General features: G+C 47.2%; 1 protein-coding gene across 8 annotated transcripts in view; it reads left to right on the top strand.

Moving 5' to 3' along the window:
• Positions 1-12,643, top strand: part of MSI2 (musashi RNA binding protein 2) — a 390,565-nt gene that overhangs the window by 239,400 nt on the left and 138,522 nt on the right. For all 8 annotated transcript variants that reach the window (XM_087440933.1, XM_087440934.1, XM_004434758.3 and 5 more), the window contains one exon: positions 7,578-7,626. In XM_087440933.1, coding sequence (XP_087297059.1) covers positions 7,578-7,626 — 49 coding nt within the window. The remainder of the gene's footprint in view (positions 1-7,577; positions 7,627-12,643) is intronic.

Genomic DNA, 12,643 nt, shown 5'->3' with positions numbered 1-12,643 from the left:
CTCGTCTGCTGGGCTCCCCCCTCCAGAGTGCTGATTCAAGAGGTCGGGGTGTGGCCTTGGCAGCAGCGATTTTAAAAAGTTCTGCAGGTGACTCTGGTGAGCAGTCAAGGTTTCAAAACCACTGATCTAGATTTCAGTGTGAACTAATGGGATTTTCCTGCCTGCTCCCTTTTCTCCATTCTTCCTTTTGGGCAGTGATTAAAGATAGACCAACCTCACTGTGTGCAAGGCCGGAGCATACTGAAAAGTCTCATTTCAAAAAACTAGACACCGTTACTGAGCTTCAGGGCAGGAGCAGATTTTGTTTTTGTCCAGGCCGGTTGGGGGAGAAGCTGAGAGCTGTGCCATCCTATGTTCTAGAATAATCCGGGGATAAGACAGCCTCTGTCTCCAGCACAGACTCCAGGCTCCTCTGTCCTGGGCAGTCCTGCCACGTGTAGGAGTCTCCACTCTTGTGGCTTTAGTGCCTTGAGTTTATAGAGCATAATAAGGCCTGTTAAGCCGTACGCACGATAGTATCATGGTATTACATTTATGGGAGTTGATTTAAACTAATGCTTGAAGCGTTTGAGTGGGAGCAGGAAGCGAAATGCAAGGGCATTTGTTCTGGGGGATTTGGAAGAGCTGCATTCCTTTTTGCCCTTTCCTCTCCCTCCTTGTGTCTGACCAGATAATTTAAGGCTCATTTGAAGTGCAGTTTCCTGCTTTGCTCTTGATACGTATGGTGTGTGGGTGAGTGTATTTGTATCTGAAGAGGAGTAGGAAATTTCTCAGGGTGCATTGACCACAGCAAAGCTCTGGAACATCCTCACAGAACAGAGAGTTTGCAAAGGACCAGTGGTGAATTTGATGCTCCCAGATGTTGTCCTGGCAGGCTCTCTGGTCCATTTCAGTATTCTAGGCAGTCTTTATGAACTGATCTTCAGTGACCATCTTGTACAGTTCCCTCCTTTCACAGCCAAGAAACTGAGGACAGAGAAGGGAGGTGACTTGTCCTCAGTGAGATCCTGATGATCTGGGGTTAGAACTGGATCCTGCCCATACTTTGTGCAACACCACCTGCCACCCTTACCTACCTCCCAGCACCAGCTGAGTTATTACTAGCAACTCTTTTCCCTTGAGCCGTCTCCTGGGTACAAGTTTTCTGCATCCCCAAATCGGCTTCACGCACCTACTCTATACTTAGGGAGCCAAAACTGCCGGCAGAAGAAGCGGTGATCTGGGGGCACGCTTTAGGGTCACAACTTTGGCCGACCACCTTGACAAACAGAATTTTTGACCTCTCTTTCTAGGATCCTCTTTGCTCTGTGACTTGAAAGCTTTCCTCTTCGGCTGGCACATGGGCTGGGCTGGCTAAAGTCTCACCTCTGGATATGGTCAACACCATCTGGCTACTTCTAAAATCACCCAGCAAGACTGTCTGGCTCAGAGTAAATCTTTTGACTCATTATAAAGAGGGCTCCCACTCATTCATTAAATGAATTAGGATTAGAGAGGCAGCACCCACTGACTTGAGTGCTAATTATTGCTGATTTTCATGGTGCTCATTTAGTGAGGAACGTGTTGCCAATTTCTCTTGGCGCTTCTAGGATCTCTGTCTCCAACCTTACTGCTGGGGTGAGATTTAGAAGCGGTGCCTTCACACCCTGGTATCTGTATTCCATTTGCAATGTGGAACTTGATAGTTGAATCCTCAGCCCACATTCTTTATTTTTCCTCCTTCCACCCCTTTTCTTGCCTTTGTTCACTGTCTAGTATTATTTGAGACTATCTGTGTATCTTGTGATAGATTAAAAGCTATTTCTTTTGAGAACAGGGACCATGTATGAGTCACCTATTGCCACCAGAATGCTGTGTAATAAAACTTCAATGGCAGACAATAGCTGTTTATTTCACGTGTCTAGAGCCCATTGGAAGTGGTTCTGCTGATCTTGGCTGGGCTCACTTGCATGCTTTGAGGTTGACTAGCCATCAGCCCATCTAGGCTGGCCTCAGCTGGAGCAATTGAGGGGACTTGGTCCTGCCCCCTGTGGCTCTCATCCTCCAGTAGGCTAGCCTGGGCCTGCCCTTCTCACGATGATGGCAGAGATACGAGAGAGGAAAGTAGAAACTCCCAAACCCTCTCAAGGCTGGGCCCAAAACGGGCATACCATTCTCTCCACCTTATTTTATTGACCATAACAAATCAAGTCCAGATACGTGGGATGGGGAGATAGACTCACCTCTTTTGGGAGAGGAACAGTAAAATTACAGGGTAAAGGGTGTGGGGCCATTAATGCAATCAGTCTACCATGGACCTGTATAATTTGCCTCTTATTTGTACTTAGGCTGATGCTTTGCAAATAATGAGTGCCTAGTAAATATATATCACATAGAAGTAAGTATAACATTAGCTAGATTTTCTAATCAAGAGTGAGTTGGCTAATTGATGTAGACGTGGCTGGAGTTTATCTGTGAGAGGGAAAGTTTATATCATCCTGATAGAATTTGAATTTTTCTGCATTGGGTGCAGGGACAGCTTGGTTGCCACTAAGAAGTCCCTCTTCTTGTCATCTTTTCTGTCATGGGTTCTACTGTCATCATTTTTAGGATCTTAGAATGTAAACGTCCAAGAGACAGAGAACAAAGAGGGGAGAGCTGTTGCCATACTGAAGAGCATCAGCTGCCTCTGGAAGAGAATTTTGTTCCTGTGTTGAGCCCTGAGTGTACGGAAAGAGGAAGAAGCAGCTCTGTCCAGTGTCTGTAACCTTTGTTCTTGTTTCTCATCCCTTAGAGCCACACATGGGAGGTGGGGTCCACAGGCCAGCAGCTGCATCAGCATCACCAGGAGCTTCTTAGAAACGCAGATGCTACTGAATCAGACACTGGGGGTGAGGCTGGGAGATCTGTGTTCTCACAAGCCCTCCAGGTGATTCTGATGTGGATGAAGTTTGAGAAGCCCTGCCCCAACCCCTGTGGGCAATAGAGACTAACAGTATAGCTCCCACTGTTGACTCTCAGATGTGCTGTGTGTGCACGGTACACGCTTCTCAGGCTGTTACAGCCTAGTCTGAACCTCATGATAGGCAGATAATACATTTTCAGGGCTTTCTGGTGTTGAGACAAAGAGGGAGGCATCCCCAACCATCTCGCTTAGAAGTTATTCTACCCTGCTTTTTCATTCATAAAGATACACCACCAAGGATGCCAGGGCTGCATTTTAAACCTGCCTTAAGTTATTATAAGACACATCTCAAGGCTGGAACAAGCTCCTTGTCTCAGAACAGACCAGGCATGTGCTGGGATGTGGGACAGAGTATGCTGAGGTTCAGACACCTCCTTGCCTTCTGACTTCCTCTGGGGGACACCCCAGACCGCTAGGCTGTAGGTCCCCACCTCTGGTACAAAGAAATCTGTAAGGCTGGTGAAGGCACTGTCAACACAAAATACATACCAGCGCTCATCTTGAGGAGGCAGGTGGCATCCCTTGAGGAGACATTTAACAAGGGTTAATGGTGTTTTCTGCCTGAGGTCACAAAAATTCCTGTGTCCAGGCCCCAAGTCTTCGTGTTCTTCTGGCACCCAGAAGGAGGCCTGGCCCGCATGTTGATGCTCTGCACAGCCAACTAACTCCCTGAGTTCCGTGTGTGAGAGTGAGGCAGACAGACACACAGAGGGACAGACAGAGACAGAGTTATCAGTTTGCTCACTCCAGGGTTGAATACCAGTTACCTTGATTGTACCCTTCATCCCCCCGTGATGGAGACTCACACAAGCCGCTTCTGTTTGATTCACACAGAGCCGTGAGAAACAGCCCTGTAAGTGAGGCCGTGTTTTTCATTCTATTCAGTCTTTGTATATTCAAATCCTTCCAGTTTTGGCTCTTGCTGTTCTGCCAGATTTCCATCGCATTGATGGCTTCTCTGAATTAATAAGTGTTTTGCAATCACTGAAAAGTTTTCTCGCCTTGCCAAGGGGAGAAAACTGTTTTGATTTTTTTTTTTTCGTTTTTTTCTTTCCTCTCTAGCTACTTCTTAGATGTTTTATTTTGTAAAGTGTTAATAGAATTTTTCTTTTGCCTTGACACTTTATCTATTCAGGAGGTCTTTGCGAGTCCTGTTGTATAGCTGGACAATGGAGGAAAGAGCTCTATTCTGTATGACAATGGTTGCCCTAAAAAACACACACAGATCCTCCCCCTCACTCACCAGGGTGGAGTGAGTGTTAGAAGGGCAGCGTAAGACAACATCCAGACTTAGGAAGGAAAAGAGGGAGCCAGTTACACACTGTTGAAATGGGGGTTTGAAATACATTTTTTTTTTTTTTTTTTTTTTTTTAATTTTTTGTTTATTGCAGTAACATTGGTTTATAACATTGTAAAAATTTCAGGTGTACATCATTGTACTTCTATTTCTGCATAGATTACATCATGTTCACCACCAAAATACTAATTACAACCCATCACCACACACATGTACCCAATTATCCCTTTCACCCTCCTCCCTCCCCCCTTCCCCTCTGGTAACCACCAATCCAATCTCTGTCCCTATGTGTTTGTTTATTGTTGTTATTATCTACTACTTAATGAAGGAAATCATACGGTATTTGACCTTCTCCCTCTGACTTATTTCACTTTGCATCATGCCCTCAATGTCCATCCATGTTGTCACAAATGGCTGGAAATACATTTTTTTAATTCAAGATATTTATTTCCTAAGGGGATCTGAGTTTCAGTACCAAAACATGGCCAACACAGAAGGGAGGCTGTTTTCCTTGCTGTTAGGCATTTTCGGCTCAAAATAAGGACTTGGCAAACATCTTAGAAAATACGGAGATGGGTGCGAAACAGATGTCACATTTACCTGCGCGATATCCAGCAGGCTTCGCCCCCCCACCCGCACCCCAGGCATTGGAATTCTTATCGAGGCCCAGGGTCTGAGTCTGCGATACCATATGCTCAAGTGTGACTACTCTGTATACAAACAAACTAGTTGATCTTCTGGGGGTTTTGCTGAGTGGTGCACAGAGAGGCAGATGGCTGTGGCGGGTGTGGCCTCAGCAGGTGCCTGGGGGTCTCCTCCAGCCCGCCTGGCTGGGGAGGGGTCTGGTGAAGGCGCCCTATCTCCAAACTAGCATCACCTAGTCCCCCCAGCCTGGTGTCCAGGAGAGAGAGGGCAGCTTCCTGCTGGAGGAGCAGTCACCGTGAAGGCCATTTTCCTCCCAGTAACTGACTTCAGACATGGGGACCAGAAGGGGAAGGCCCCAGGAGTCTGTTTTTTCAGGCTCGGTTGCTTAGCAACAAAAGGGGGCCCTGATGCCAGGAGGGATTTTTAAGCTAGGCCAGTCCCTTCGAGGTTTGTGTCTGGCTTGCCTAGCCCCTCATCCATTCTTCCTTGACTTTGCTTTTCCCCCTGTTATATTTGATAGCATCTAGAAAAATAGATTTGATTTGTCTGGAGGCACCATTTTAAACCTGGTTTTACTGCTTCACCCAGTGTCCTCTCCTCCATTGGAAATTGTCGTCTGGGAGGAGTGAGGAATGAGTAGCCTATGATTCCTTTTCTCAGCTGGCTTCGCTCAGGCCCCCAAGCTCATTTGTGAGCCTTTGAGCTCCAATGAACAGTGCTCAGTTCTTCCCAACCACACACACACTCTGAAATTGCTCCAAGCACAGAGCCCTCTGGCTTACAGTTTTGTCCACCCACAACCCTGTGGGTTGGGTTGTATTTTTACTGCCAACCTTGGGCACAAAATGAATGAAGAGACCAGGCTGCTCACCTGGCCAAACCAGGTACAGTCCCCAGGTAAGTAGCTGATTGGCTAGGACAACATTTGCACTAAAGATGTGTATTTTGAGGAACAAATAAGAAATTGTATCATAAATAGGAGGAGTGGAAGGTTCAGTAAGTGTGAGTTTCTTGAGATCTGCATGGGAATTGAGCATGGATCCTGAAATCTTATTGCTAGAAATGTCCAAAGGGGTTGCAGGATGCATGGGAGGACTGAGGAAGGGACTACGAAGAGAGGCAGAGGATGCCTTTGGTATTTTCTTCTCTTTGATGTTTTTGAAAAGGTCTTAGCATCGATGTATTAGTCTGCTGGGGCTGCCATAACAAAGTACCACAGATTGGGTGGCTTAACAGCAAATTTATTTTCTCACTATTCTGGAGGCTAGAAGTCCAAGATCAAGGTGTCAGCAGGGTTGGTTTCTTCTGAGGCCTCTCTCCTTGGCTTGCAGACGGCCACCTTCTCTCTATGTCTTCACGTGGTCTTCCCTCTGTACCTGTGTCCAGATTTCTTCTTCTTATAAGGACACCAGTCATACTGGATCAGGGCCCACCCTCATGACCTCATTTTAACTTAATTACCTCTTTAAAGACCCTATCTCCAAATACGGTCCCATTCTGAGATACTGGGGGTTGGGACTTCAACATATGAATTGCAGGGGGCGGGGCACAATTTCAACCCATAACAATCAAAATGTTAACGTTCCATTGTTTGTAACTGGAAACAATTTAAATATCCATCAGAAGGATAATTAAGTAAGCTATAGCTTCTCACTCCATGAAATATTATGCAGTAAAGATAGTATTCCCAATGCCTCACACCCATTAGAATGACTACCAGCAAAAAACCCCAGAAAATAACAAATGTTGGCCACCATGTGGAGAAATTGGAACTTCGGGCACTGTCAGTGGGAGTGTAAAATGGTACAGGCACTGTGGAAAGCAGCATGGCAGTTTCTCTTCTGAGTGTACACCTAAAAGAATTGAAAGTAGAGACTTGAGGTATTTGTACACCCATGTTCCTAGCAGCGTTGTTCAAAATAGGCAAAACCCAAGTGTTCACTGATGGACGAATGGATAAGCAAAATGTGGTCTATACATACAATGGAATATGGATGAACCTTGAGGACATCATGCTAAGTGAAATAAGCCAGTCACAAAAAGAAGAATACTGTGTGATTGTACTTATATGAGGTACTTAGAGTAGTCACAGCCAGAGAGACAGAAGGCAGAATGGAGGTTGCCAGGGACTTGGGGGACAAAGGGAATGGGGAGTTATTGTTTAGTCGGTATAGAGTTTCACTTTTACAAGATGAAGAGTTCTGGGGATAGATGGTGGTGATGGTAGTGCAGCATTATGAATGCATTTAATACCACTGAACTGTACACTTAAAAGTGGTTAAGATGGCAATTTTTATGTGTATTTTACCATAATAAAATAAATTGGGAAAAAAGATAGTATTCACAATGTAGTAATCTGGGAATTGTTTGCAATATTGTAATGTTATATGTATTAAAAAAAACAAGGGAAAAATTCCATATATATATGATATCATTTAAATTATATTCAAATAGGCATAGATTTTTTTTAAAAAAAGAAGCAAAAACTGAAGAGAAATACACCAAATGTTACCTGTTATGCATGTAAGACAAGTGAATTTTTTTTACTTTCTAATTTTTTGTATTTTCATATAGTTTTTAATGAGCAACTGTGACTTCTATAATGGAAACACCCCCCCGCCCCAATATATAATGTTTTGTATATTTTGTTAAAATTCCTAAAGCAGACTCTGTTCTGTTTTTGTTTTGCAGGTGGAGGATGCAATGCTGATGTTTGATAAGACGACCAACAGGCACAGAGGTAAGAAGCCCAGTGTAAGAAGGTTGCCCTTTCATCCTCTCCTGGCCTCCATCTCTTTTCGCCCCCAGTCCCACAGACAAAAGGTACAGTGAATATTCCAGAATTAGGCAGGTGGAGTTGACCATCTGTTGAAGATCGGTATTAATGGAGGGCCACAGTAGCACAAAGAGTCCAGATACTGGACAGGTGAAAAACCATTTCCTTTTGGCTTGGGAACTGTCATTTAATTATGTGGCGACGCCCACCACACAGTTGAGCTACCTTGCTAATCCTGGCTTTCTTAGTCCTTGCTAAACCTCAGCATTAAGTGATCCGAGCGGAAATTATTCATAGCAATTACTCAATTGAGTTCTCAATTTGCATTGAAGGAGGTGGTTTAGAAGCACACTGTCAATCTAAACAGCCAAAAAAAAAAAAAGCCTTGTCATTTATTCCATGTGGACCCGGTGGCCAATTTGGAAATGCCCTTTTGCGCCTCTGGAATGTTCAGTGGGCATCTACGCTTACTTGTAGTTTCTCCTGTGGTCTCACTGCCCCATCCATGTTTTAGAAAATGGGGCTCAACTTGGGGTCTGTGAACCCCTGAAATGACTCAGCATGTTTTATGGTTGTGCTTTTCTTGAGAGAGGGTCCCTAGCTTTGAACAGATTCTCAAAGGGGTCGCTGACCTCCGGGTCCCCTGCCTCCCAAAAAAGAACACGTTGAAATTATTGCTTTAAGCAGAAAATTGGACGAATCTACAAAATCCTCCCCAGAGGAAGCAGAGTCAAAGGTTATGGTTTAGCCTTCCATTCTCCTGTTCTCCGGAACCTCCTGGTTTCTGGGGTTCCTATTAACGGGGCGTTAATGAGCAGAGCTTCCAAAGGGGGCGGCAGGAAACGGTGTTCTTGAGAGAAGGAGCTGGAGTGAGCAGTGTTTCCTTGCCACTTGGATTGCATTTAGATGTTTCTCGTGTTGTTTACATTCTGGCTGTCACCTGTGATTAGAAGCAGTTACCCAGCGCTGACTGTCGCTCCTGTTCGGAGCAGGCTGGCTGAGTGAAAGGGAGGAAGGAGCGGAGTGGGAATCGTTGCTTACGGGGGTGGGAGAAAGAGGGGGCTGTCCTGAGTGTGCCTGGTAAAACAGCTTCTCACGCATCCATCTACAGCGTCCTCAAAAGGGAAAATGGAAAACTGGGGTGTCGATGGTGTAGGGGGTGGAGGGTGAGGAGTAGGGGGAGGCAAGGAGAGAAAAGCAGAATTTACAGGTCTAGAATGATTGCCTTTGTCCTCTGCATTGCTCAGGAGTGAGAGCCGAGAGCGCATGGGGAAGGTGGTGCTGGTGATGAGAAATTCATGATTATCCTTGATCATCATTTGCATTGCGTCCATCTTTGTGGTTTCCCAAGCAATGCTTCCACAGGCATCGTCTCATTTGATCTTCACACCAGCCCCAGGAGGGTTGTTGTGACTTTGGAAAAATCACAACTTGTTTATGCCTCAGGTTATTCATCTGTAAAATGGGGGTAATATTAGTACCTCCCTATAGGATTGTTTGGAGAGTGTAGTGCCAAGCACATCATCTGTGCGTGAATGTAGCTATTATTGTTATCATTATCATCACCTCCATTTTGTGGATGAGATAGCCAAAGCTCAGAGGGGGTAACTGATACACCCAGGGTCAGAGTAGGGACCTAGGCTGCTGATTTCAAATTCTGCCCTTTCTTCTGTTGCCTCCACATGGGGACGAGTTTGTTAAGGAAAGTGTTTCCACCTGTTTATTTTCAGGGTGGGCAAGGCCCGAATGAGTGTGGCACTGGTGTTCAGTGTTAGAATCATAATCCTGAAAGATTCCTGAGCGGCTCCTAGGCAATATTATTGTTTTTTTAATGTAAATGAATAAAGGTATTTTTAATCTCCTGCTCTGTGTTGGGCCCTGGTTTGGAGGACATGATAAACCATCCCCTTCAAGCCTCATAGACATCCAGGGAAAGGCGTTTGTCATCTGAGGGACCTGAGAGGGCTGGTGACTCTGTCACTCAGCTAGTAACTGTCAGAGGCAGGTTCACCCTCAGGACGTCGGGCTCCCAGGCATAGCAGAGGAGGTGCCGGGAAAAGTTCTCCCTTATTTCTAACCCAGACGCCTCATGTTATTGATGAAGCCTCTTCCCTTTTCCAAAGGCGCTGGGCACAGTGATGGGGTGGCCGTCCCTCTGTGACTGGGTGAGGGAAGCGTTTCCTGTTGTGAAGTGGAGGGAGATCCGCTCTTAGGGGCCAGTGCTCAGAGGGCTTCAGGGACATCATGGCCCACTCTCCCAAGTCAGGACTTCAGGTGGGCACTGGCAGGAAGGAGGGTGGGCAGAGCCCCCAGTGCATGCACCGTCCTGCCCCCAGTCAAGGCAGGACCTGCCTGAGCATCCTTCTGCCCTGCTGGAGTTTAAGATTCCTGTGGTGCATGCCGGACCCCTTATGTAATTCGTGGGGCCAGAACAAGATGACAGCGGGGCCTCTTATTCAAAAATTATTAAGAATTGCAAGACGACAGCAGAGCACTCAACGCAGAGCGGAGCCCTTCTGAGCAGGGGCCATGTGCGACTGTGCAGGCCACCCACCCATGAAGCCGGCCTGAGTGGGTGCAGCCTGTGGGGGCCCCGGCCCGATGGTGGTGGGCAGGGAAGAAAAGCCATGAGAGAAGGTAGGCCTAGAAGTTTCAACGATGACCTGACATCCTGCCTCCCCTTTCCTCCTGCATAGAAGTCTGCCCGCCGTGTTCTTTCTGTGCAGGTGGGGGCTTTGGCCCGGACACACTTTCCAAGCCCTCCAAACAGCTGAGGAGGAGTTTCTCTTTGAACTGGGTGCTAAAGCTGGGGTAATACTTCAGCGATTCAGAGCATTTAGGGGAGGAAAGAATTAAAAAAAAAAAAAAAAAAGGAACACATCACAACAGAAGCACAAATCATATGTACGGAGCAAGTGGGCCCCACAACAGGTCTGATGGAATGTGCATTTGGAATCAGGTGATAAGCACAAGAAAATAAAATCCTCCTGCAGCCACCTTGTCCCAACCTTCCCTTCACCTCCTCAGCTTCCTGCTTTCCGTTATCTTATCAAGAGGAAAGTGCAGCAGTAGCAGAAGTGGAGGACACCTCTCTGGCTGGCACTGCCTCCAGAGGCAGCCTCTTTCTTCTTAAAGAGGCCCAGACTGTTAACCCCTCTGTGTTGTCACAGCCCTTGCTCAGCTCATCTCATCCAGCTTCTAACCCAGCTGCATTGGGCAGCTTGGGGCATTGACTCATCCTCATCCCCAGGCCTTTTGAAACCCACCTGTGTGCCCTTGGAGCTGTGACAGCTGCTGTTCAGGGACAACTGTGTGGACCGGGCCTGGCCTTCTGGGACTCAGGTCGGCCAGGCTCATGGGATCCACTCCGGCCACACTTGCCGTTACGAGCCAGGGGTCAGGGCAGAATTCGTAGTCCTTGCCCCACAGTGGCCACCTCCTGCCCCTGTCCCCCGTCGGTCCCTTAGGAACAAGGGTGGCCCTCAGTTACATCTGCATAGCAGTTTGTTTCTCCTGTTCGCAGAAGCACCAGCCTCTGTTTCTTCCCACATTATATCTGTCCTTGGACCTCACTAGCACGGTGGGAAAGAATCCAGGCGACAGGAGACACTGAGCCTTCCCAGGATGTACGTCCTGCATCCTGGAAGCAGGAAGAAGGTCGTTTAGCATCTGACTCACACAGAGGCTTGGAGTCTTCCCAGCTTTCTCCTTGGAGAGACCTCCTTCCAGCTTTTGCTGCCTTGATGTGTAGCCGGGGGCACATTTCCTAACCTCTCTCGACACCTCAGGCTCCTCCTCTGAAACATACGGGAACTGGGATTGATGTATGGACCTGAAGTCTGTTTCTGGCATTTAGCTTTTTAACTGAGAAAGTGTCCAAGGTTAATTCTTTATTCATTTTTTTTTTAACCAGGGGAGGGAGGTGGGCAGTTGTTGCCAGTTGGGTGGGTTCCCTGAGCTGAGAATGAGCACGCAGGAGGTTCCTTAGGGAGTGCTCTTGATGAGGAGTGGGCGGAGGGAGACGCCAATCTGTGATGCCCTGGGGAACTCTGGCGATAGGGTGGTCCTTCAGCTGTCCCCAGTTTGGGTGAGAGGACCGCCCTTGTATGTTATACCTGTATGTTGCTCAGTCATTGGATGCAGCCCACCCTGGGAGGCAGGTGTGATCTTGGGCTTGTACTGAGGAAAGCCTAGAGGGGACTGATAGCTGGGGCCATCTTCCAGCAGCTCTCCCAGCGGCTGGGGAAGATGTCCTTCATTCCTGAAGGGGGATCGGGCATCCCATCACAGCACACACCGTGGCGGTACGGTAGGTTCTGTGTTAACCGGGCCATGTTAACACTCTCGGTAGAAACAGCCAACCCCTTCTGAGCGCTTCTATACCAAGTGCTTAGAACAGTGCCTGCACACACCGTTGAATCTTACAACAGCCAGCCATAAGTAAGCCGAGCTGCCCCGAGTCGCACAATGGTCAGAGCAGAGCTTGGAGGTAAACCCAGCCTGTCTGACCCGGAGCCCATGCTCTTAGCTGCTCTGCAAGCATGATGCTAGACGGTGGTTTAAAGCAGGGGCATTGGTGATTTTAAGGGATTGAGCACCTCTTCAGCATTAGTCCTTCTCCACACCAGCCCTTCTTGCTGGACTACGGTGCACCTCTATTTCCAGATGGAGCAACTGAGGCACGTAGAGTTTTGGAATGCCGCATAGCAGGTTCATACAGCCAAGCAAGGAGCTGAGCTATTGGTAGAAGCCGGGCCTTCCTTGGCCCCGCCCATCACTTCATTTTATGGCCTTCTGTGAGATTATTTATGCCCAAGAAGAGAGAGAGAATGGTGCCTTTCCAGTCTTCTCAGAGTCATTTCATTTGCTCTCTAAAAGTTGTTAGAGGTGGTCTGAAAAATATTAGGCTGAACATCAAAGGATTTAATCATTGGGGAAACGTTTGTTGCTTTATCCTTGCAAAACTCAGATAAGATCTTGA

The sequence above is a fragment of the Ceratotherium simum genome, chromosome 16, assembly GCF_057802395.1.
Source record: "Ceratotherium simum simum isolate JZ-2026a chromosome 16, ASM5780239v1, whole genome shotgun sequence".
NCBI classification, from domain to species: Eukaryota; Metazoa; Chordata; class Mammalia; order Perissodactyla; family Rhinocerotidae; genus Ceratotherium; species Ceratotherium simum.
The sequence above is the reverse complement of the archived record's forward strand: the minus strand, read 5'-3'. Positions and strand labels throughout refer to the sequence as shown.